General features: G+C 40.1%; 1 protein-coding gene across 3 annotated transcripts in view; it reads right to left on the bottom strand.

Moving 5' to 3' along the window:
* foxj3 (forkhead box J3) overlaps nt 1-26,727 on the bottom strand; it is an 81,786-nt gene that overhangs the window by 29,349 nt on the left and 25,710 nt on the right. For all 3 annotated transcript variants that reach the window (XM_035942844.2, XM_055010574.1, XM_023298141.3), the window contains one exon: nt 15,274-15,774. In XM_035942844.2, coding sequence (XP_035798737.2) covers nt 15,274-15,594 — 321 coding nt within the window. In that variant the 5' untranslated portion in view covers nt 15,595-15,774. The remainder of the gene's footprint in view (nt 1-15,273; nt 15,775-26,727) is intronic.

Genomic DNA, 26,727 nt, shown 5'->3' with positions numbered 1-26,727 from the left:
ACATGCCGCCCAACGCACCGCAAAGCTCTCTTGTATCTAGCAAAGCTACCGAGAGACCTAAAGCCCACACTCAAATACCAATGAAGTCAACTATAATGATTTTCAACTTTCATTTTTTTTAACCATCTTCAAAGGCATTTGATCTGCCTCCCTTGGCATCTAGTAGTAATGTGTTGGCATGCTGGGTTTTAAACCCCTTAGTCTCTGATCTTTACTCGCTTGTATGTAGTTTTAATAAAACATGACCAGTTTGCTTGCCTGCAACAGAAAAATACACGCCAAGGTGAAATCTGTCATAAATATAATAACCTGTTACTCACTGCTAGGAGAGCTCTATGTCTACGTACATAATGCAAAGACAAACCAAAACACGTACACCAGAAAAATCGAAATGACTAACTTTTGTTATCTACACCCGGGTCATCTTGTGTAGCACACTGAGGTATTATTGTAATTAAAACTCAACAGCCACTTCTGCACAAGGAGATGACACTATGGGGAAATTGTATTTTTCTCCCGCCTCCCCCTCAACAGTGAGCATTTGGCTAAATTAAACTCATTTTTCATTGGCAGACTCATATAATGAGGCCAATACATGCAAGAAAGAAATTAGCTTGATAAGCGATTACATGTGTGGACTCAAAAAGGACATGTTATCGGGAGTGTTGAGAACAGTGACAGCAACAAAAAGGCTTTGAGAACATTTGCAAAGGTGAGATGCTTGGACTTGAAATTAATGAAAGGAAAAATAAAGGACAAAAAAAAGAATCAAATAAGTGTGGCTGCGACTACAGGAAAGCTACGGTTGAGATGACAAAACAGGTCACAGGTTTGCATCAGGTGTATTTTGTTTTCCTAGAGGGTAGCGGCATGCATTTAAACTGCAAGAGACAGAAGAGGCTGCAGCAATAAAATATCCTTCATCAGCAGAAGAGAACCCTTTCAAACAGGTGTGTAAGGTGGGGCATTTATTCTAGATAAATACTAGAAAGCCAACACACATCTACAGCAACATAAGACTACTCCTGATAGCCACAACAGGTCATAGTGAACTGAGCTGTCTACATATTAACTACTGTCAGGTACACATTCACCAAATTTGAATGTGTGAAGATTTGAAAAATGCATAGTACAGGTACACATTACGCTTACCTGCCTATTTTGATAGTGTGGAATCCTCTACAACACCATGTAAGCACAGCAATCCAACTTTATGGCCAAGTAATTTTGCTGAGGGTGATCCAAGGATACTGCATCCTATAGAGCTCAGACAATAGGCTGAGCCAACACAAAACCTCCATAGTTCTCTAGTGGAATATAAGAAGTTTATGAATGCTGCACCAAGGATGTTCCCTTTTCAGCAGAAGCAGTGGGGTTAGAGACCAAAAGCTCCAATATAAATGTTCCGAACTCAATCTCACTCAGGCACTTGCACCCACATTCCCTTTTCTAACTGTGTGTGTGTTTTTCTTTTTTTTGTTGCTTTAAGGCCAACCTTGGAATGGACCTGCAGATATTAAAGAAAAAAAAAACTTCTGCATTATTTTCTGGGTGCACTTGAGGTTACAGCTCTGGCTTGAATGCTGCGTTTGAAATTCGAGCATTCCCCTTATAAATTGGGAGGCGGTCACTGCAGATTTGAAAAGCTGTGGGGGAAAAATTCACTTAATGCAACACTGAATGGCAGGTCACACTACAACAAAAGCCCTGAGCCACTCATATGAGGCCTATTTGATCACAGTCCCTCAGAGAGCTATCTGTCTTTGTCTCTCTTTCTTTTTTGCCAATATTTGTGCCTCTCCCACTCCGTCTCAAAACCAAACCGCACACAGTCAAAGCACTTAGTACAAGCGCTGGTGTTGCTATACTTGCTTCACTACTGCACGGTGCAGCGAGCATAAGTGTAGCATGATTCCATTAAGTGGATTATTTCAGAGCATCTCTGACCTTCAACAGGGTTGTCGTTGGCAATGAACCAGGAAGAATTCAGAAGAAATGATGATGGGCCAGACTTCTTTGGAAATTGGCAGGATTGAGTGATAGCAAACACTATTCAGAAACAGTAAACCTGTCAATACAACACAGTACATTAGGCTGGAGGAAAAAATTGTGACATGGCAAGATTAAACATCAAGTAAAGAAAATAAGTGTGCTACATCCACTTCCAAAAAAGATCAGGACTCAGCCTGATTCCCAATAAAATGCCTTCTACTTTTACAGAGGGATAACTCCTGTAAATTAATGTAAACTGTACCCTTAATAAAATTACTGCTTAAACATATGAGAATTGATCTCATAATATATTTTGACTTTGATTACAATGAAAATGTGAGTGGGAGATCCAGAAAGTTAACCCCTTACCAAGCCTTTACCGTGCCTTCAAAAAATATTTTAGTCAGAATTTTGCTTGAAGTTAGCCTAAGCATCTCAAAAAACACACCAATTGACTGTAGCTCTGTAATAAATATATTCAAATGTGGAATTATATTTAATTATATTTACTTTAATTCCTTTATGGCTGCCTACATGAGGTAACTGCTGGTGAGTTACATCTGAAAATTATAGCTAAAGATTTTATATAAATATAAGCTTACCCTCAAACTCGCAACATAAGCAGTGAAACAGATAACAAAAACTAAAATAAGAGAAGCCTTGTAACGCCATGGATAATGTCCTTGATTTTATGTGGGATGCATGGAAAATGTAGTGATGGCACATTTTAAATCATTGTCACAGTCATGGGCTCCGGCTCAAACCCTGTCCGTCAATCTACTCTCATACACTCCCAGCGCCTAAAGTCATCACAAGTTATGTCAGCCTTGAGGAAACAAAAATAATTGACAGATTCTCAAATGGGGAAAAAGATGTAGCACATAGCTGTATGCTTGGTCACTTGAGACAAACTGGGAAACTGGTACAGTGCAGAGTGATAACATCAGTAAAGACAGCCGCCTTGCTCAGTGCTGTAAATTGAGTCCAGTTCTCTGAGCGGCACCAGCTCACGCTTTTCTCCTGTGCTACACAGGGCGCTTTTCCCCTCCTTCCCTCCTTCACTGCAGAGGCAGCACAAGGCCATGAAAGATTGGAGGCAAAGTGACGTCCTCCGGTTTATCCTCCCTGAAAGCCTTCGCATGCTCTCAGTTCCACATGAGGGATCTGATGAAAGCCGTTTGTCAGTACGCCACTTAATTATCAGCCAGAAGAAGAGCCTCTGATGCTATCCTCTGACAATGGCTCACAGCAGCCTGCTGACTACAGTGCCCACTAACAATGAAGAACCGACTGCAGCTACTAATGGTGACGAGGTAGTGCCAGCTGCCCACTTAAGAGTTAGACAAATTAAGTAACAGCACAGAAAGCCTTTTGTGTGCTTGCTACTTCAACATATATTCCTTTTTGTAGGCTTAAGGGGATATGAGCAATTTTCTCAAATACAAATACCATGACTATAAAATGTGGTTGTTTGGAAGATAAAATGCAAAACAGAACAAGGCCTACTGAAAACACATTATATCAAGCAGAGGAAAAAACTGAGACGTTTTGACCTTTTATTGTTCCTGCATGTCTGCACAAACATTATGGAGCTTATGCTGCTGCTCAATATGCAAGTTACCAAACTACAAATAAATAAAATACTCACATGAACTCCTTAACCTTCTTTTTTTGCATAGTCAAATTCTTTTGTCTACTGACAGTTTACAAAGAAAAGTGACTAACACAATAACACCGTAAATACAAACACAATCATTATATTGTTTTTTTATTTAGTTAGAGGTAAAGTACAAACTCATGACATTAAAATATATTTTTATTTCATACCAACAGGAATGCATTGTTCAACATGATCACCACTTGGCTTCTGGTGACACCTTTTGTCTGGTAACGCTGAGGTTACATCCCAGTTATCTAGCATCCAGTCTATCCTTCAGTAGCAAACATTAATGATCTGCGAGATAAAGTGCTTTGCGTTCTTATTCAATTTGTTCTCATCATGCAACTCACCCTTACATTTACTGAAGTCATCCCCAGGTTCTTGAGTACCCTCTGAAGGGTAGAATACAAGCTGTAAAAAGAAATCTATTCACATTAATCTGATCTGATTCTTTTTTTTCATTAGCAAAGTACATTACAGTACATGTCCATGACAGACACAGGGTGAAGACTTAGTGCAACCTTGAACTCCCCATAGTTACCTGTCAGTGAGGAGCTAAACCACAAAGGAACAGTGAGAAGAAATTCCTCATTTTGAAACACAGCTCTCTGACAAACTCTGAAAAAAAATAGCCTAAGGAAAGCTTTTTTTTTTTTTGGTAATATGTATTAGATTTGATTTCCTTCTGAAAGGGAATCACAGCCCCACCCTACAGTCCATTAGCCAAGTTAATGAAGAGCTACCAGACTTGCTGACCCATTAATAATACATTGCAGTGGTCAAAAGAGGCCAGACACCTCCGTGCACCCCTTCATCCCTCTACACGGCCACATTAATGGACTAATTCAGATGCAATTAACTGGTGGGGAGAGGCTGTGGCCTTGCGGCTGGTGGAGCACAGGCTGAAGGGCTTAGAGCCATGGCTTGGATTATAATCACTGTGAGCACACACATGAACACACATATTCACAAAACAATTTACATACTACTAGAAAGAGCCCAACACAATTTGTAGTATAACAGAATGTGGCTTTTACCACTGAATACTGAAAGCAAAGCAACCCCTTTTACATAGCGTGATCCACTGTAAATACAAAAACATTATAGTGGCTTTTAACACCAGCAATGCTTTTATCCTGTGAGGACCTTCCTTAGGGCAAATTTGCATGAGAAGACAAAGTGTTAAACACTTACACTGCCTCGTGTTGTGATTTAATTTCATTGGTTTCTTTTTATGTTTGTCCATTAAAGCAAGTTTCATTCAACAACATGGCTGCGGAAACGTGCTCTTTGAGATGTGACGTTGACAAATGAGCAATTACAGGAGCGATATTCACGTGTCACATTTGTGGCCGGCATGACCCGCGATTAGCCCTGCTGATGCTGAATGTGAGATGCGAGAGCTGTGCCTGTCAATACAGGCGCCTGGGAAGGCAGCGTGGCTCATTCTGGCATGTCATCCATCACTGGTTCCACTCGGCTGCCACAGCTGTGTCACTTTCCCCCTCTCACAGACTGCTGACCCCACTGAGGACGCACCAGCAGGATGATCAAATATCGCTCTGGGATAAGAGACAGCCATCCTGCTTCACTGACAAGGCAGAGGACAAAAAAAGCCTTTTCCCTACATATTCTCTGCCACAGTGACATCTTTATCAATAAGCAGCTGCTAATGCCAGGAACCAGAGTCATGTAAAGACACATGGCTGCTCGACTTTCATTCCAAAAAAGCAGGGACTGCAAAGAGCAGAGTGAAGTCATTAGCTGCGGGAGACTGGCACAGAAGGTGACGGGGGTTAAATAATTGCCAGAGAAGGGAGAGGGTGGATGAAAACAAAGATGAAATGGGACAACGTTGGCCAGTCATTTTCCCACGATAATTACTTGCCATGCAGATTTTATCAACATGCCAATCATCTGGGCCAGTCTACTCCTTTTCAAATTCCTATCAGATGTGAATGACCTAGAGGCTGGATGTAAGACGGCATGGCTGAGCTCCCAGTCGCTCTAAGTAGATATTCATTGGAGGATTTACCTCAGTCAGGCTGCAGACCTCTGGCCATATCAGCAGTCTCAGGTTGCTGTAGACTTTTTAAAAGATCCTTCTCCAGCCTCTGCTAATTAGTCCTGCAGCCTCTTTCCCTTTCATTTCCAAAAAGGAAATGCTGTGTGCACGCAGCTACAGTGCTGGCAGATAAATTAGCTGCAAGCTTCACAGGAGGCAACCGTTCTTCAGGGAGACCAGGCTACCTTAATTATGAATATTATTAATTACATTTTTTTTTTAAAAAAAGGCCAGGAGAAATTAAAATAAATAAATCAATCAATCACCCACACACATAAAGATAATTGTTAAAATATTGTTTGCATGAAAGTAGTGTGAAAATTCTATTCTATGATGTATTCTGTATACAGATGGCAGCAGTGGCCGCTCTAACCCAGCGTAGAAGAAATTAACAGAGCAGATTCATTTTAAAGGCGGATTCCATCGACTGCACTCTATTTATAGCATGCAGAGTTCATCAGCGAACCCCTCTCCTTTCTACTCCTCCTTGTCAGGGCAAAAATCAGTGCGCATACAAGAGGCTATGTAAAAAGCAGCCATCTGTGATCCCAATGTAAACAAAAGGAAGCCTGATATTCACACTGAATAGCCATTATGTTACTAGGCTATTATTCAGTCTGACATCGCCCTCTTATTTGTAGTTGTCTAAAGGGGAGGATTTGATTTTACCTTAATCAGCCACTAAACAAATGATTCCAGCTAAATTTAAGCAATTTCACAAAGGGCAGCATTTGATATTGAAATTAAGTTTTGCAAAGGCATTTTGCTTCAAAAATATCACACATGTAAATACGTCAAACTCGAAGAAAATTCAAATAAAGAAAAAAAAAAAGACACCAGAGCAGCAGCATCTCTGTTATGACATGGACAGTTATCAAAGAAATAAGCTGTTTATTATCTCAAGACAAATATCTGAGGCAATTTACTGAAGGCTGTGCCTGCTCACCTAGCATGTGTGCACTGTATCCTTTTAGCAACCTGGAGTGTTTGCTTAAGTTAGCAAATATATTTAGAGCAGTGATTAAACTGTTAACCTGAATTACAGTGTCAGTTACCCAGTCTTTGAAACAACTGGGTCATATCACCAACTCTGGACCTGCACATAAACGATCGGATGACTGATGAAGCAGAATGCAAAGATGAAATTTCATTTAAAATGAAATCTTACCTCCTGTGCTTACAGTTAGTGATGTATTTTGTCATTTAATCAGCTTTGCTTAAATGGGCACTTGAGCGGCATCTAAAGAACACTTAAAGAATAAACAGTACTGAAAAAAAGATGAGAACACTGGCTATCCTGATTGTGTGAAAAAGCGGTGTGGAAATACTCGCAGGCACTTTCATTAATATTAAATTCTTACTGTACATAGTCTGCTTTACACAAAGGCGACAACCAATCAAGTAGAAAAATGATAGAGGGGAGAAGTCCACTCACTGAGAAAACTAAGTTGAAATACAGGGAAAGCAAAGGAAAGCTATTATTGTCTAAATCTTTCTAGCCACAGAAGGATGACTGAAGATTTTCTGAGACGCTCCCTATGGCCCTTCATCTTCCCCTCTGAAAAATCTAAGAACTAGCTAATGATTTTTCCAGTTATGAGTTGTTCTGAAATGTGCTTCAAATTCCTTGCAGTCCATAACTTTAACTGTGACACTGGGGGTGATTTTGTAGTCCAACTGTGCTTCAGGCTACGGATCTGTGACCAGGCAAGGGCAATGCCTGCTGTAGGTCCTGCTCTCAATCACGACACAAATGGACAGCTCTGAAAAAGATACAGAAATCCACATTCTAACCTTTCCCTCAGTTATTAAAGAGTCTTTCGTGTCTCATTAATTCCAGTCAGTTAAATACGCAAGCCTGTTTCTCAGTTCTCATATCCAAGACTCTATCCAGCAATGGCCAAGCATTAACTAACCAGGGAAAAAGAGGAAAACCGGCTACCCAACAGACAAAATACACTTTGAGAGAAATTCTATAGCCTTGGCCTGTTTCGCCATTATTACTAAAGAGCAAGCCTCAACAATGCCAAATAATTGTGTTTTTTCCAAAGGTCTGAAGCTGTGACCAAGAGTGTATGGAAGGATCAGAAAGCCCATCATTGTCCAGTATTATCTGCCTTATAAAGGATTCTTACAAAAAAAGAGGCAAAAAAGCAGCAGCACAAATGGTGTGTCCCCCTCTGTAATCCAGGTATCGACTTCAACAGATCTTATTATCACAGAGGAGGAGGAAGTTCACAGAATCAATTGATGACCATTGTCAACAGATTTTACAGCTAGCTGTTGAATCATATGTAACTGAGCAAAAAGAGCAGATGGGAGGGAGTTGTTATGGGTTAATGACTGTTAGAATGATAACAGAAGCCATATATATAGTGGACGAACTGTGTGACCATGGCTGTGACTGTCAAAAAGACAGCTACAGTTTCAAATAAAATTGAAGCCAACATCTCTACACAGGCCTGCAGGCCACAAGAGGAAGCGATAGAAGCCTCAGGCCTTTTATGTTCTGCACTGCAGTCAGCACTTCACTCAGCGGAGTGTGGGGACAGCAGCTCCTGCCAAAATGTATCCATGCCAAGGCCTGCCAGCTTGCTCTCCCCGCCCACTCTAAGGGCCAGAGCGTGAGCGGTGGGGCGCCGGTAGGCGGGTGCAAGGTGAGGCTGGTGGGCGGGTGGCCAGGCTGGAGCTTCCTGACATGGGAACCCGCCTCACAGCAGGATCAAACTGGCTGCCGAGTGAATCACTACCCCTCCCACAACCTGAAAAAGTCAGCGCCGGGCCAGCATGCAGCCACTTTTGCTGTCTCCACAATTAACAAGGAATGCAGGATAAGACAAAAGAGCTAAAAATACTGCTGTATAACCTCATCACTCACAAGGTTAATATGAGACTGGACTTGAAAAAAAATGTTCATGATCATTTCGGAATTGAGGTGTGCATGTTACAAAAGGAACAGAGTATCGCTCTAAATATGTACCAGTACTGCTGAAAAAAAATCAGTACCAGCAAAGTCCTTAAAATTTAAATACTCGCTTTAAGGTGTAATGACGATACAGGCTAAGAAAGTAGAAGAAGGTATCAGAGAGTCTAGCACCGAAGCAATTTTACACTTTCAGATTTCAGGCCCTGCAAACCTAAGCTTGGGGTGGGAGATAGGGGCAGGAAGCGCAAATGCTCATACCTGACCAATCTTATTTAAATAAGCAACAGGAGCAGGGATTTTCTGAGCAGTGGCTAGTCACTAGTCAGAAGCAGGAACATTATCTCCAGAGTAAATAATGTCCTGGAGGACCAGTGGCTACCCAAATCGCTTCTTTAAAAAATAGAAAACTGCTCCAGGCTGCTATTATTAAGCCTCAGATCCAATGGGAAGTTGAACCTTTGATCTGTTTAGGGTACTATGTATTTGCATTTTATAATGAGATCAAAGCAAGGTCCAGGGCCCCTGCAGAAGGCAGCTCTGTGCCCCATCTCTGCACACTCAACGATTTACAGACCAAAGCTATATTTCCCTGTTAACAAGATCATCTAAGAGCTATGGACCTCAGTGAAAATGCACTGGGAAATTCAATGTTTTTTAGGCAATCAAAAGTATCTTGCATTCTCTTCCAACTAATTTTCTTTTCTTGTACTCAGGTGTGGAAGAGAAAAAATAAAATCATGCCAGTAGCAACAATCTCCTCCACAGTTAAAGTTCAAGAGCAAACATTTCAAGCATTTTTAAACTGGTTGAGAATTGCTCCCGATTTTCTTTGGCATTCTTCACCTGGAAGAAATGCAGAGGGGAATTTACACACTTTGCCTGAAGTGAGGCTACAAGGAGCTGGGAGAAGGTGTGAGATGAGCTTGGAGGTCAACATTCGAGTTGTTTCTTTTTTTCTTCAACAGAAAATATGCCAGAGAAGAAATCACACATACTGTCACTGTCTCTGGCTGAGCTGAGGTGAGCAGCGTCTTATATTTTCAGACAGCCTAATCAGAACCAAAGCTGGGAGGACCGCACAGTCAGAGGGGGTAAAGAAAGACATCAGTGAATAAAGAGGACTGTTTGCTTCAATGAACCCATAATTACTGCACACCTGGGAGGTTAATTATTATTCTAAATTTGAATTAAAGAACTTTATTTGTAAATATTTAAAAAATCTAAATGAAATGTACAACGGAGAACTATATACATAGCTTATGTAATGCAACAATATAATATTCATATATCTAATAAAATATCTAGAATTAGTGTATTTATGTAAATGCATTTCCTGTAATGAAAATGTTTGGCAACAGTAACTCATGCCTTTTAAATCTGGATTTCCCTCACATAATATTAAGAGTTTAAATAATCTTAAAGTGGTTGTCTTCGTTGTGCATTTCGATTCTGTTAGTTAAAAGCTGGCAAAATCATCTCACCTGCACTAAAAAATTTAATGTTGACAAATAATAAACACAGATCACTACTTTTCCAAAAGGCTCAGAAATTACAAAAGGTGACCAGTGTGGCAAATCAATAACTTAAAATAAAATCAAGAAGTGATTGTTGATTGAGACTGTTCAACTGTTTTTTTTTTTACCATTTTGGCCTCTCTGATGCATGCAGGTAGAGGTTCACTGGGGGAATACCCCTGCCGTGCAGACGTCTCCTTAGGTGTCTTAAAGCCACATGTCTGCAAATCATTTATGCAACATTTGGCCCACAAACAGTTGTAGCAAAAGCGAGAGAACGCTGATTTGCCATTCATGACACGCACAAGAGCATCCGTAAAGAGACGGGGCAGATTGAGAATTTGTGACAGCAGACTTGAAAACTATATCCAGCACCTATTATAGTCAGTCAAATGCTAACCACATCAAAATCCCACATTTAAAGTCATTTATTTAAATTCATGATTCACAAAAATTCCAAATTTTGCAAACAGTTAAAAAAAAAAAAACCCAAACATGAACTGTGTTCCTATGCAGGGTTTTTCCTGGCTCAGAAAAGGCCTTTGTGGGAGGATACACACGACAGTGAGCATGACGGCAGCATATACTGTTAAGGCAATGATTCTGTATCACCATATTTGATATTTATATTTATGCATGCTGCTGGTATTTCTGACGATTTTTTAAATAAAAATGTCCATCATGCTGGAATAAACAAAACCCCACTTGACAAAACTGGTTAAAAATACATACATATTTTCCTGTCAATTCTCATCATTTTAACTTAAACCGGCTTGAGGGGGAGCAGAAAATTCCTCTATGCAGGCCATGCCCTGCTATGGGATCTAAAACACTGAACATGAATCTAACTCAAGACTTTATAGCATTAAAGTCTCATCTTTGCTAAGCGATTCCGACAGGGAGAAAGACGTGGTCCTCTGACCTTGTGGGTGAAGACTGCTCCCATTTACCTTTTAGTCTCAATGGAGTCATGTGGGCCAGCTTACATTGCCTGTAATAGCTTTGAAATTGTGGGGACTGAGCAACAGATATGCATTATGACAAAGAGGACATAGTATAGTGCATTATTTTTAAATTAACAAAAAAAATTAAAAAATGCTGCAAGCACTTATACTTTTCTTGGAAATATGGGTTCCTAATATGTGATATATCTTTAAGCAAGCTGGCAGATCATTACAAAGCCATGCTTTACATGCAAGGAACAGAAGGACAGGGAAGCTACAGTATACGAGCTGAATCATGCACAAGACTGCTTAGACAAACCTGCAAAACATGAATCCAAAGTGCCTCAGAAAGCCAGAGCGGGTGTTAAGAAAAGCACCAACTAATTGCTTGCTCACAGATGCCAAGCACATATCCTGCACTCTCCAAGGCAGCGTTCAAATTTTTTGACCTTGATGAATTATCTGTTTTTATTGACAGCACTTATTGATATTTCTTAAAAGCGCAGGCTAATGGAGTTCTATTGAGATGATTAAATGAGTTGCTGGTGCCCAGATTAGCCAGGTCTGATCTCACAGGCACAGCTTGCATTATCATACAGAACAGACACATGCGTGCGTCGAGTCCCAAATTCCTACGACTGACATCTCCAGTGGAACAGAGGAGCGATGACTGCATCCGACCTACATTCACCCCACCCCAGCATGCTTGCTTCCAACTAATTACACACACAAATATGCATACTCAGTCACACTATAGGTGGATTTCTATCATAGTACCAGTCACAGTGGAGGAAGAACATTGCTACTGCATGCACATTACAGAATCATACAATTTCAATTAGGTGTCATGTCATTTCCAAATCTCTGAGTATCTCTGGGGATTTTGAAGCCAAAAAATCCGCACAACTGTTCTAGCTCCAAGTGACCTCCTGATGACTGGGAGAGGAACCTTTCCCAAGGCTTTTGCACAGGCTTAGATGAAAATATCATTTGTGTGATGGGATGTGAAAATTCTCCAAGCACAAAAACATTAGGAACAAACCTAAGGCTACTGGAGCTTGTTCAAATGCCCTGGGCATGGAAACAGTAATACTGGATTTCATTCAAATGTCTTATGTAATAAAAAGATCTTATACATATTCTATAGACATTATTTCAGTTGTTTGGATTCTCAGAAAAACTATAACAGCAGGGAAAACACCCTATTAACAAGAAGTGAGAAAAAAAATTGTGACGCAGGCTCTAGCCTATGAGCACATCTTCAGACCGCTTTTTCAGTGTTTCCTGTGCTGTACAGCATCCTGGTTAGAGTGATGTGGTTTTTCACACTTTTAAATGTGAGGGGTATTTCTACAGTTCCAACCCACATTTAGGCCAGAATCCGTTGATCTATGCAAGCTTTTACTCAACTAGAAAGTACTTGAAGAGCGTCAATCTCCACCAACGCTGACTAATTTAATAACTTGCTCTTGTATTCAAGACATCATTCCAGTTACGTCAAATCTATATTAAACCTGACACTGAAAAGAAACACTTTCCATTTCAACATCATATATTTAGCTTGCTTTATCTTTCTGAATAAAAAAGTAACAATGTAATTAAAAAGCCCCCCAAAATTTGGTGGGTTTTTAGAGAGACAAAAAGAGCCTTAGCAGAAATAATTAATATAAAAATAAAAGCATTTATCAATATGTGTTATATAATTAGGAGCCACTATCCCAGTAAAGCGAATTTAAAAACACACAACCCTTTGGACAAACTGAATTATCAAATTAAACCTTTCAGAAACCACTTCACAACAACTATATGACTGTAATATCACATGTGATGCAACCTTTACACAGTTTGTAATGTTGAAATTTTGGTTGTTGTGGACTAAATCTTGCATACTACATTTAAAGTATGACACTTTTGATTCACAGGGGGCTCTTTTGAATTTAAAGAAAACATCTTTCATGGTCTCACACTGCTTGATCATGTTTATTTCCATACTGGAAATTATCGCAAAGAGTATTAAACCTAATCAATTGTCAAGAAAAATCTGAAGAGAAAAAAAAACAAAACCAAAATAATAATCATGAAAAATCCATGGAAACATTACTATGTCAGACTGGCTGCATCTATAATACTAGAAGTCAGTGTATGTTGACACACAAAAACAGGCATCGATTACTATTATTATCTAGCGTTTCCAAATCGTTCATGCTATTTTTTTATGTTAATAAAATGTTATGATCATATCCAAAAGTTTTTGTACTGACCATGAGCAAAAGCCACACTTGAGAACAGAAGAAACATTAGCCAAGCTTTGGCAAATTCATTATTCATCATTTTGTCCTTTCTGCGGTATCTACAGTGGAACTGTAACTCTGTGGGTAGAGCAAAGCGTCAACCCTGCCAGCAGCATCAGTTCGATTCCCGCTGAGGCCACCTACTCCAAAATTTATAAAACGTGTATATTTTCACACTGCTTGGGATGAGTGTCAACCAAAGCCTTTGTCTTATCTTCAGTTATCTTAATTGGGCAAGTCAGTCACACTCACATTTCTGAGCAATCAGGTCTGTGGATATGTATAACAATTTATCATATCCATTTCAACCCACTGAAATGATCTTTAGAAACTAAAAAAAGTAACATATATTGCTTTAAATATCTTCATACAAACAGACTGACCAATCGAGCTACAGGCTCTGCAACTGAATTTGTTCACAAATCCAGCTACAAAGACAGTGGAAAATACTGCTGCAACCTTGTGCCAGTGTCTAGAGAAAATGGCTTGGCAGTGAGTTAAACAATTCATTGCCCATAAAAAAAGGTAAGTGGTATACAAAATGCAGGGCTGACACCGGTGTTTGGTGAAAATGCCTGTAACTCCATGCGGGAACATGTGCAGGCTGACAGCACACATGATGCTGATGCTGTGTTGCTGACAACTAAATAAGGGATGATGAAGGCAAAAGAGGAAACAAAAGGTTGCAAAATAAAACTATTCATTTCCTTACAAAAGGCCTTGTCACAAAAGCTAAAATCAATCCATTTATAATAACACATGCTTTCTCATCTCCCCCTCACCTACACGCAGACACACACGCACACACCTCCATGCAGCCTGTACACACGCCAGATCTTGTCGCCCCAGGAAATGGGCTTCATACATCTTGTCTGACTGCAATAAAGCAGTGCCTAAGATTCTATTTCCAATAAACGTCGACTGATTGGAAAACTCATTCTAATATCAATTTCCATCTGGGCCCTTTAAAAGGCAATCAGCATAGCTTCATCTCGGTATATCATGGGCTCCTTGAGATGATGACACAGCACTGGCTCTCTCCTTCTGCATAATGGCCTTCTCCTATCAAGGCATCTGCAATGAATAATACCACCCATGAATGGGCTATTTAGTCTGTGTTCGCACAGATAGGGGCCACTTCTCTGAATATTAATCCAGGGTTTTACACTTCATATGGTTCTCTCAGGGCTGCACCATTTTTCATTCAGAGGAGTAAGGCACTTAGTGTAATTTGGCACACTCATAGTTTCCTCTAAGCTTTTTTAGAAGTGACAATGGTGATTACCAATGGCATCTCACGTTGTTTGAGATGCCCAGCACCCACAAGACAATGATTTAAGTCAGGGAATATCAATTTCAACTCTTCTACAAATGCTGCAAACAGCTGATCACAAAATGGAAGGTCGAAGGAGAACTTCCATAAGTGAATAAACAGCTCAAACAAACTGACAAAAGCCAAAAGTTGAGCCTTTGTAATCTTCAACAGCACTTAAGATAATGTTCAGTATCATTTAACATCAAACCAGGGTGTTTGTTGAGGGACAACTTTTGTGATATTCTATATTTTCCTGATGTCAACAAATCTCAGGAAAAGACAAATAGATCAACGAATTGATCCTAATAACAAATACTGGTTGTGTGCAAAGTTCAATTTAGCCGTTGTCACTGTTGTCCAAGAACTATCAGCTTTCTGCCTTACACGAACCAACTTCCTGGGAAAGCAATCGTCATTATCAATCTGTAAACAAGAAAAATGGCACCCAGTCCACAAAATAAAAACTACTTAAAAGCCACACAGTAACCACTAGAACTATTACTATGCTATTGCATTAAACGTTTCCATCTGCAGAAAATTAAGGGTAGATGTCACTTTTTGCTCACCTTCCAGCCACTGCCCGCCTCCCTGTAGTAGGGAAAATTGTCACAGATCCACTGGTAGATTTCGCTCAGCGTCATCTTCTTCTTTGGTGAGCTGTTGATAGCGAACGTGATAAGGCTGGCATAGCTGTAGGGCGGCTTGCCGTCCTTGTGCTGCTGCACCTCTTCCTGGTCCAGCGTGGTGTTAGGATCCAGTAGAGTACTCTTCTTGCCCATGCCTGGCCCATGTGCATTCTGGGCATCAGCCTTGCGGATGGCTGCCTGCATGGTCAGCTGAGGGAGCCAATCCATGGAGGTCAGGCTGCTCTCCAGCTCCGACGTCATGGTGACGGCAGGCTGGGCAGGAGGGGGTGGGGAAAAGGTGGAGGTGGTGGTGGTCGGGGTTGGTGCTTGGTGACTGATGGAGAGTGGGCCAGGTGTGGAATAACAAACAAAGACGAGTGGGGATGAAGTCAGGGCTCCCTCACCTCAGGACATCAGCATAGCGTCTTCTGTAAGTCAACTCTAGAGAAACAGGAAGAAGACATTCCTTTATTAGTCAACTAGACTTTGTTACCTAAACACTGGCTGTAAGAAATATGCATATCAGCGGTACTGCAGAGAACGAAAAAGAAACACAAGTGACGACGCAGCTCTGTAGAGTTTGTCCAACATCACAAACCAAGCGTCTCTGTAAAGTATGCTTATATTCGCTGTGCAGGAGATCACAAGCCCACCACTTTCTCCACCACTTGCTGCTCTCAAAGCTGACTCATAGCTGGGACTCCATCTGCACAGAGGGAGTAAATGCCAGGCAATTGTTTTCACAACTGCCAGCCAAATGGGGGAATGGCTCAGGAGGAATTCCGACTCTCTTGAGGATAGTAAACCCCCTCTGTCCTTTCTTCTCTGCCTGCCTCCATCCCTCCCCTCTTCCTCCCCCAAACAGAGCCTCTGCCGTAAACAAGCCAGCTAATGTCGTCTCGCAAACTGTCCTCGGCGCTGTGCGTGTTGGCCGTGTTGTGCAGAGTGCAGCCTGCAACAGCCTGTCTCTCCGTCCCTCTCGGCACACTGCCCTCCCTGTCTTAAAATAGAGGAGCAGAGTAGAAAGGCCTAAAGTTACAAAACGGAGGTGAATATGGGCATCTGCAGGGGGAAAAAAAACCTGAGCAGGATGACACTGCAATCTGGCTGAGGGGGAAAAAAGCGAACAGTTGGAAGAATGAGGAATCCTCACCAAGTTGTGGGATTTTTCTGTTGACTAAACGTGCTCATACAAGTAGGTGTTGGGGTGTGCGTGTGTGTGTGTGTGTGTGTGTGTGTGTGTGTGTGTGTGTGTGTGTGTGTGTGTGTGTGTGTGTGTGTGTGTGTGTCAGAGAGAGAGAGAGTATGTGTAATCCTGAGTACACCGTCAGGCTGGAATTAAACACAGACTTGACAGCAGTCAATAGGTCATACACCAAAATTATGTATTTCTGAGTAATGTGGAATTTTACCTCTAATTATTTTAACTCTCTTTTCAAATTGTTCAAATTAATTTAAGAATCATTTTTATATTTTTTTTCTACATATAATCTGGCAGCATTACATATGTTTTCATGAATATGGGTTTTCTCTTTATTAAAATAGGTTAAAAAAGATTTGAAGTATTAAAATATCTAATGTATAACTAGACACTTAAATGGAACATTTCATCTCGTATTTGTTTTACATCTGTTTACTTTACCATGAATGTGGCAAGGGACATAGAAAAAAAAACATAATTTTATGGGCCTCTGCTTTCAATATTAGATGTAACAGGAATCGCAAGACATTCCCAAATTGGGCAAACTGCAGTTGGTCAGGAGCGGTTTATGGTTGTCCCTTTCAATTGATCTCTCACAGCAGGGGTTAGCTAGTGCCCAGCAGCCAATTCAATATCCACTATCAGTGTAGACAGGCAGAGCAGATGATGAAGGCATTTTCACACATCCAAACTGAATTCAGAGAAGAGAAATACCAAATAGGTCTGCAGGAGATCATTAATGGAGTAAGAAACTGATCTTAAATCTTCTCTTATAATCAGAGTTGGGTTTCATCAGGCACTGTTAAGTTTCTAATCTAAGTTTTTCGGAGCAAAATGTTTTTTATTCATTCAATTTCTTATCTATTTTCAAAGTGATACTCTGCCTGTAAAGAATGCTTTGAGTAGCAAAAGTTTTCCCTTTCAGGCTTGAATAAATGTGATTGGTGGATGTGATGAAGAACACCAGCTAAGGTCACCTTGAATTCATGTTCATAATAAAGATTTTATGTTGGGGAAAAAGAAATACCAAAGGTCCGAATGATGCTATCCATTTCTATGATCAGCATGTTTTGTTTTACAATTATGCTTTATGTTTTCACAAAAACTATGGCTGAGCTTTGAAGCTTTGGGAAAGGAGACGGCAAAACATAGAAGCAACTAGTTTAGCCACATTTTTACTAAATTGTGAATCAAACATACAGAGCATGAAGGTGGAGAAGAAAGATGCAAATCATGCTGGAGATGTTTTGAGAAATGTATGTGGCTGTTTTGATTCTGTAATCCCATTGTGACGCAGTCACCTTTGGAATTTATTCTAACTAACCAAAATCAAGCTATCCAAAACCTTTCAGGCCTCTATAAACTTCATTTTGGTTTTGCTATGTTTCTCTGTAAAAGTTTTGTAAGGTCTTCACTGTACTATGAGAAGTGCCTTGAGATGACATACGTTGTGAATAGGGGCTATATAAATAATACACAATTGAACTGAATTGATCTGAACTTCACTTTAATTTGTTCACTCAGATAAAAGCCAGTTATTTACTTCCGACTCACACGAGGTTAGTCCAGTTGCCATAACTTATGCTTGCTTGAGACTTATCATGACCTGGATGACTGAGAACATCCACAGATTTACTTCCCACTGTGCTTTTGTATTCTTTCTTCATTAATACCTGTGTCATAATGTTTCAAAGGTTGGAGGTATTAATGAAAACACAGAAGGCTTGAAAGCAACTCTTCCAACCTCTGCAGTCATGAGTAGACTAACAAATGAGCAGACCTGCTGACTGACTATATGGACATGTGAGTCAGACTGATGCAGAAGAGTTCCTCATCACCAAAAAGAAACAAATCATACACAAGGTACCTCCACCCTGTATCTGAAATGAAGGTGACTCACAGGCTGCTAATGGCAGTAATTTTCCCCTTTGAATAGATACCTACTGACAATTAGGTTTTTAATATTAATCTACATATTATTATTCATTAAAGTATCTGCAGCATCACTCAAAAACTCCATCCATTTCACTGGGCCTCCAGGACAGATTTTGCATCAGTGTCAAGCCATCACTGCAACTCCAACCAGTAAAGCTGCCATTCTGAAATTTGCTGCACTGTAGAGGTTAAACTAATCTCGGTTCACTCAGTAATCCATATAATTATATGTTCACCACACTGTTAATTAGGGCTACAAGTAATTTATCAATCTGCTGATAAATTTATTGATTGATTTTTTAGTCGTATTAGTCGTCGGGTCTATAAAATAAAGAAATATGCACAATTACAGTAAACATAAGTTGTCCGTTTAGTCCCATCAGTCCAAAACCAAAATAATTTGTTTTGAAATGATAAAACAGAAGAAAGCAGAAAATCTTCACAAATGATATGTTAGAACAAATCAATGTTTGACATTTTTGCTCGTTAAGTAACTTAAACATTTAATCAATGATCAAAATTGGTCATTATTTTTCCGTCAATCTACTAATCGACTAACTGTTAAGTATCATTTAAATAGAAACAAACCAGAACATTCAAGTTTGAAATCCACAAAACGCATTAAAGAAAGCTTTCTGAGCAAAACAAACATGGATTTGCAGTCGTTCATTTTAAAATTATGCGTCTATAAAACAATCAACGTTGTTGGAAAACAAATTGCCAAACAACATAGTTGTATAGATGTGTAATGCATGTATTCATGTACGGCACAATGTTAGTTTGTTCTTAAAATTTTGTTCACCTCTACATTATCTTGTTCTGTATACTGTATAACAAAATCAAAAAAGGCAGTGGAAAAAAAAGATAGGAAAGCAATGTGTTTGGTTTAAGTAGTTGCAGCCAATTAAGTAGCAGCTGGGTGTACATGTAGACATTGATTCTTGGTGGTCTTGATGTAAATGTTTTCACACCAAGGACTCAGTATGAAATGGGCTAGAAAGGAGTAAGCAGGTCAGGCCTTCACGTGGTCGCCAGAGGTGAGGCGACTGAGACAAAGGTTGATGAAAGGCGCTCCGCCCGATACACGGAGACACATGCCATTTGACCCTCCACACTAATGATCCAGCTGCTACATAATCTGCAGGGCCAAGACAGTATTTTAATTAGAGAACCTTGGGCTGTGGCAGGAATGATGAAGCGCAACACAGGCAGTCAGTAAGACGGCCCCCCTGCTGCCTTCATTACCCAAGCTGTGGGACAGTCAGAGCAGGGACAAGCCCCAGCGTGCTGCAGCGTCAGGGAAGACTGTCTGAGTATGCTCACTAACGGGTCTGAGGGTGGGCAAAGGAGTGTTCAGGAGGCGGGGAAGATCAGAAAAAAAGCCAGAGGAGATGGAGCAGTATGGGTGGGTGTGAAGGGCACAACGTAACATCAGGCTTGGCAGAGAGTAGAAAGTGCCAATGGTCTGCATCCAAGGGGTCAGAGTTTAGACTCGATGATTACGAGCCCAAGGGAGCAGACTGCGATCCCACACACGGAGCTGCTTTGATCTGGCTTTAAGAAAATGGGGTTCTGTCACTGTCACTGCCAAAAAAAAGAAAACTTCTTTCTCTTTCTCGACTTTAATTTGTTTTTTAGAACGGAGCGCTGAGAGTATTTTGGAGGGCTGCGAGGGAGAAATGGATGGACAAATTCATTCTCTATTCAACACTCAAAGTTTCTTTATCCTCCAGGGATTAATGGCAGATTTAGTTCTGAATGAGAAATTGAAAGCGTTTTTGAAACATCTTAATTTACCAAGTTCTTGACAGGACTTATCAACCGTCCTGCTGCCAACAGAGCACTGACAGAAAATCAGTGATTGTGTTTTGTGTCTCAGCTACCAAGTCTGAAGTGGCTCAATCAGACTGACAGCATGGCGATTATACATGTGCCAGGCCCTCTTTAATTCAAGAACCCCCAACGAGGCAACAAGCTGAGTAACAACCAGGGATTACTCAACGCAACACAGCAGATTACGTCAACTTCATCACGTTAGGCAAGTACGTACTGGGTGCAAGTCATCAACTGCGTCATAAAATCAGTGCTGTTCCCCATCTCAACTATTGCAAAATTGATGTCCGTACTTAGCAAGCATTTAAAATTTTAGTGCCCCTAACAATGCATGGCCCGGGGTGAAATTAATATTTCAGCTGTGATATTGCTACAGTGAATGGCACTTAAATGTCTTCAACATTTTATATAATGACAATAACTGCTTGCTAAATTCTAATTCTAATTTAGAAAGTATGGAGGATTGATAATTGTGTGTATGTATGTACGTACATACCTACAATGGACCTACAATGGTGCTAGCATACTCTGTTGAGTAGTGGACAAGCGCTTTGTACAATTCTTAATCTTAAAAAATACTTTTTGTATCTTTGTAAAACAGGTAAGTCCCCGATCACACCCACTTTACGCAGCAGCTGTGTGAAAATGAGAATATATGCAATCGTTGAATTTGTCTCATAATCGCTGTTCACAAATACAAAAAAAAAAACAAAACAGAAAAATCAAAGCCTTCCAGGAAAGTGAACAAAAGTTTGAACCATAATCCCATCTTCCCCTTTTCTTTAACGGCAGGCTGTCTGCGCGGCCTTAAATGGTGGCCTGTTGGATCAGTTTTGTCTTTAGATGTGATGAGACAACACATCGCACTTATCAGTTCAATTGGAGCATAAACCTGAAATAGTGGTTTCTTAATTAATCCAGCTGGGTTCAAAAACACACAAAACCCAGAGACTTTTCATGGACACTTCTGAGGTTTTTCTGCTGTTGCCTACTTTCTCTTTGTCACTATGGTTGCTCCCGTCTTTGCTATGGGTAAATCACTTACTGCTGACTGACATAAAAGCCATTGCTATTGGTATGCCATGCAGGAATGTTGCCACAGAAATCAAATTTAAAACTCTGGTATACTGTGAAGAGAGATGTACCTGGCATTCATGGGCTAAATCAGCATTGTGTTAACTTGTTTGGCAAGAGCTTGAATGTAATGTATAGTCATTATAAGTATAACTTAATGCTTTAAGGTGCAGGTGCAGCATAAAATTTATTCTAACTAAATTAGACCACTTTATTTAAATTATGGAAAACTGCAAAAACCGTGCTATGAGGTCGTTTCACCTTACAGACTGAGGACACAAATAAAAATTTAAGAAATACAAATAGAAATACAATCTGATTTTTAACTGTGTCAAAGTCAAAACCCCAAAGCATAGTTCTGGCATGTCTGAGTCCATTTAGTTTTATAGAGCATGTACACAGCATTGACGAATGCAACACACCACATCATTTATTGCACAAGCCAGTTTGCAAGTCCAATCCCAACAGAATGAAGTAATGTCAACTTCATAATAATGCTGAGCTTTTTACAGTATAAAGCATGTTGTTCCAAATTGCTGAATGTGATTTTTTTTCATATTCTACAGTACAGAATTAATATCACCTTGTACCTGCTGACTTAAGTAATTCATCTTACAAAAAGTGCCCAGTTTTGCTTTTGTCAAAATTCCGTTATAGTGCATAGCAGTCGACAGCATCAGAAACGTCTGTTCTACAATCTGTTGCGAAGCCATGAAACCTGGGAACTAAAAATCAATGTGAAACAGTTATTACTTCATACTTCTAAGTGTAACACCACTATTAGAAACAGACACATCAGTGTATACCTTTAACACTGAGTGTCTGGTGTTAAAGCTGGACTGCAGAATTCTTACATATAAATTATTGTCTGAATTCCCACAATTCTGATTAAGCCTGTCAGTGCCAGGTGAATCTCTCTATATCTAATCTGCCTTCTATGGCAACATTCCCACACTGGCGCACCAGTAGTGATGCGTTTTACGTCAACCAATCAGTTTGTCAGAGCTGAAGAGGGGAGAGACTGTAGGGACAGATATAAAGCAGGCTACAGCAGCTAGGAATGTAGCGGAAAAAGACAACGCCTATCAGCTCCAGGTAAATCTCTCGTTATATGGCTGTACACTACAATTATAATCTGACTTCTGTGGGGACCATTTCATGCTGGTGCACTGGTAGCAACGAAGTTGGAGTAGACTACAGCAACTTGAAGAAAGGTTGAGCCCAAGGCCAGAAAATCTAATAAGTGTCCAAGAAAAGTTTCTTGTGCTCCGTATAAAAACAAAAAACTCATCAGTGAGAGAAAAGATTAGTCTAAACAAAAAGCGACTGACAGTAAGGGATGTATCATGAGCATGCAACAAAAGTGTTTGTGTAGCTACTGTCACTGCCAGGTGAGGGTGACAAAAGTCCAACACTACAGGTTGAATACTAAATGCAGCAATAACATCTCGGATTTTAAACAGCAAATGAGAAATACTGAGCTGCGATTACTGAACGACAAGCATCAGTCTCAAACCACTGGTTTCAAGATTTCAGATAAACGTCCCACAAAATATTCTATAATAAGCCCACTTCACTCTTGTCACATACAACCTCCACACTAATGAATCACAGGCAAGGCATTCTGTGAAAAAGAGGGAACTACTGACTGAAGCAGAAGTACGAGAGCCACACTAAAGGGAAGTAGGTAAAACAAAAAAGGTGAATAAAATAGTTTTACTATTTCAATTACAGTCCAAGTCTTCTCGATCAAGAGAAAAACACATGAACAAAAATCCGGATGTAGCACGTTCCCAGTAGGGATCAGTATTTAAACACATGACATGACATCCCACAAGAAATGTTAGTCAAGGATAAGTAGTGTAACTGAAACAGACAGCATGCTCACTGAATGTTTGTCATCTGACATTTCTGTTCAATAATGTACGGTCAATAAGCCTGACAAGATGAATTTGTACTGTGTTTGACTAAACCAATTCATATCAGTTTACCTGTTTATGGAGAGCATAAAAGGAAAAAAGGCATTTGTCACTGTGTCTGTGTTCACTACAGCAGCTACCGAGGACAACACAAGGACTTTTTTCCTTAAAACACATAAGCTATGGTTCAAACTCCGCTGGAGTAGAACAACACATAAAGGTGACTATATAACCACAAGTTTAACAGTCTTCAAAGTGAACAAGGTACAGAAATCCCGTAACATTAAAGCTTAAGAAAAATAATGATTCGCTTTCTTTCTGAGGGTGTTATAGGAAGATCAAAACCACTCTAATGTGTATGACTGAAGTATGGAGCTAGAACCGACGAGGGCCAATTAACCTAAAAAGGCTGGAAGCTTGGGAGATAGCTAGCCTCCCCAAAGTTCAAAAATCTGCATACCAACCACTCTACAGCCCACCAATAAATATGTTGTCTATAGAGTTGGAAGGTAGGGGAAGAGGTTACATTATCCAAGATTTCAATCGATTCCTTTCTATGCTTGCCTGAGCAACTCGCTGATTGTCCACCCTGCACACCATGTGCAATGTCTGTAAATAAAACTACTCTGCACTAACATTGCACTGGTTTGTCATGTATGGAACAGTAGCTGCTGATTTCATGAACAGCAATAACCAAGTATTCACCCAAGACCCTAAATTGGTTAAACCTGTGTTCAGTATGCCGTTACACTTGGAAGTACATGTGAGAGGTGGAACAGAACTAAACACAACATAAAACTTTTATAGTATCATAGTTTTTTATGTCGTTGTATTGAGTAACCTAAATGATGTGACATCACAAAAAAAGGATGTCCATTTTTGGTCAAAACACTAACCCATCTGCACTCTGTGTTCAGTATGGGGATATCATGAAAACAAGATATTTTGGTACCAAGTTACCACCAAAATTCTGAAATGTCTCCATCCTTGTTCATCTTCAATAAAGGTGGTACCAATGATGCCAGTGACGCCGTAAGTAGTGGAGATATTAGACACTAACAAAAACAGGTACATGTGCAAATGCAGGTCCAACACAACATATATTGTTACAGACAACCTAAAAGTAGTTTGCAAAAGGTGTCGGAGCATTTGCAGCTATTACAGTATCTGAGCAGCTCAAACACAGGTATCTAGATCTGTACAGTTTAACACAAGCAAATTTAAGTAGATGACTTCATACTAATAACATTTTGTTAAAATGATCATATCCTCAAATTCTAGCATTACTGTTATGTGTCACAGCTGCATCTGTTGAAGGCTAACTTTGGCATGTTTAGGTTAACATAGCAATAGCTCCTAACATGAGCAGGATACTGCTCATACCATTCCCATCATTAAAGTTCAGTCTGGCAAAATTGAACAGTTTGTTTGATGACACACTTTGTGAGCTGCAGAATTTTAAATTAATAGTTTATTTTGAAAGATTCTGGGATATCAAATCTGATATCAAAGATCATGGAAATCCATCAGTACACAAAAGACACTAATTGAATATATACATGCACACCACAGAATATGAGGGAGAAATGCAAAAAATCAGTCAAAGGGCTTGACTTGCATTTCTTTAATACTCATGATTCATTGAGACATTCATCCCACTTGAGTCAGTTCAATTGTGATACATTGTAAACACACTGGTAACATTGTGATAATTTAGTCTCTTATTTTACATTCTTGCTAGAATCGTACCAATATTTCTTAGAAGATATCATGAATACAATGGTACCATGTTCAGTTACTTTTATTAAATGTATGGGATACATTAAATAAAAGCATTAGCATTTCATTTCTCATGTTCTCATGTTGTGCTTTGCCATTTTAAGTTTTCAATTTGCTCTTGCATCCCTGGTATCTACATGGTAACAAACACTTACACAAACAGACAAAAATGTATTCATACTATTATATAATAACACTGCAACACAGTTAACCTATGTTATTTTCTACCAGGAACACCTAGCTGTCTACTTAGAACAACTTCCCTTGAAATACCTGTGCATTACTGTCATCATTTCCTCTCTGAGAAAAGAGTAGGCTCTTCAACTCACATTTTCACTCCCACTTGCAGACAGAAGACTGTTGATAGGTACCAGACCAGCGCTCTCTTGCACTTATCTGCAATTTCCGCGATTAATCCCCTTTTACTGCAGTCATACATCCGTCATGGGTAACACTACGACAGCATGTGTCTGCTCAGCAACACAGACACAACTATTAAGACCTCTGATGACTATGCTGCCGTACATGCTACTTCAGAGCTGCAGATGTGATGAATGCTGCATTAAAAACAATGTCACTAGGATTCAAACAAACCACAATAAATATTTACACTACCGATTGTTAAATGCTGCCCAGATTCTGGTGTGCGTGGAGAGAGGGAGCAAGAAAGAGGGAGAGATAGAGAAGAGAGAGAGAATGAGAGAAACAGAGAGAGCTCAATATGACAAGAATCTTCCTGTAGTGTGATGGTAACTTGGCAAAAGGGAGGGGAATCGCTAAGTGTGCTCCCTCTGTTATGCCTGAAGATTTGGCACATGCACTCACAACAACAACAGTGATGTAACCTGGTAACAAGCCTTTGGCATCCGTACTCTCGACCGAAACCCGGGTCATACCTTCCATATCAACGGCTTTATATTCAGCGTGGGAGAAGCCCTTGTTTTCCTAGTGATTGCACGGGGGATAAACAGGGAGGGGTGGGAACTCTGCTCACCTGCCCTTCAGTCAAAGAGAGACTCCTCACTTTTTCCACCCCTGGAGGCAAAGGACTTAGGGAGTTATTTTTGAGATCTCTCAAACTAAAATAGCAGTGTGTCTGAGTATTGTGATTGCACGTGAGCTCTGTAATCTTGCAGCAAACTACCCTAAGCCTCATCTTCATTAAAAAAACAGAAAGTAGGTAACAGCAATGCCAAGGCAACAGCTTTTAATGTCAGTCTTCCTTCTCAATTAAAGGCTTAATGGTTCCGCTGAAACCACCCCCAGGAAGAAAGCATTAATAACCCAGTCCTTACTTGCATTTTTAGGATGTGTCAATTATCGCTTCACCGCTCACACGGCTGAGCACATTGTTCAGCTTATTGCAGCCTACAGCTGAGCCGGTCACCAACTGAGGCCTCTCACCACTTACAGAACGTGCAAGAGTGTATATGTTTTACAATGCAATCTCTGTGTCAGTTTTATTAGTAGAGTACATTTTGTTAAAGTTGGTTTTTAAGATGCAGGCAAGCAGACCTCTCTGCTGTGCTCTTAAAAAAGAAAAATGGTATACATGCTCTTTCTGCTCCCGTACCCCCTAAATCCCACTTCGCCTGTGGTTGAACAAATCAAGTCCATAATTATTCTGCCAATCAATCGGGAGCGCAACTGTGG

The sequence above is a fragment of the Amphiprion ocellaris genome, chromosome 5 (assembly GCF_022539595.1).
Source record: "Amphiprion ocellaris isolate individual 3 ecotype Okinawa chromosome 5, ASM2253959v1, whole genome shotgun sequence".
NCBI lineage: Eukaryota > Metazoa > Chordata > Actinopteri > Pomacentridae > Amphiprion > Amphiprion ocellaris.
The sequence above is the reverse complement of the archived record's forward strand: the minus strand, read 5'-3'. Positions and strand labels throughout refer to the sequence as shown.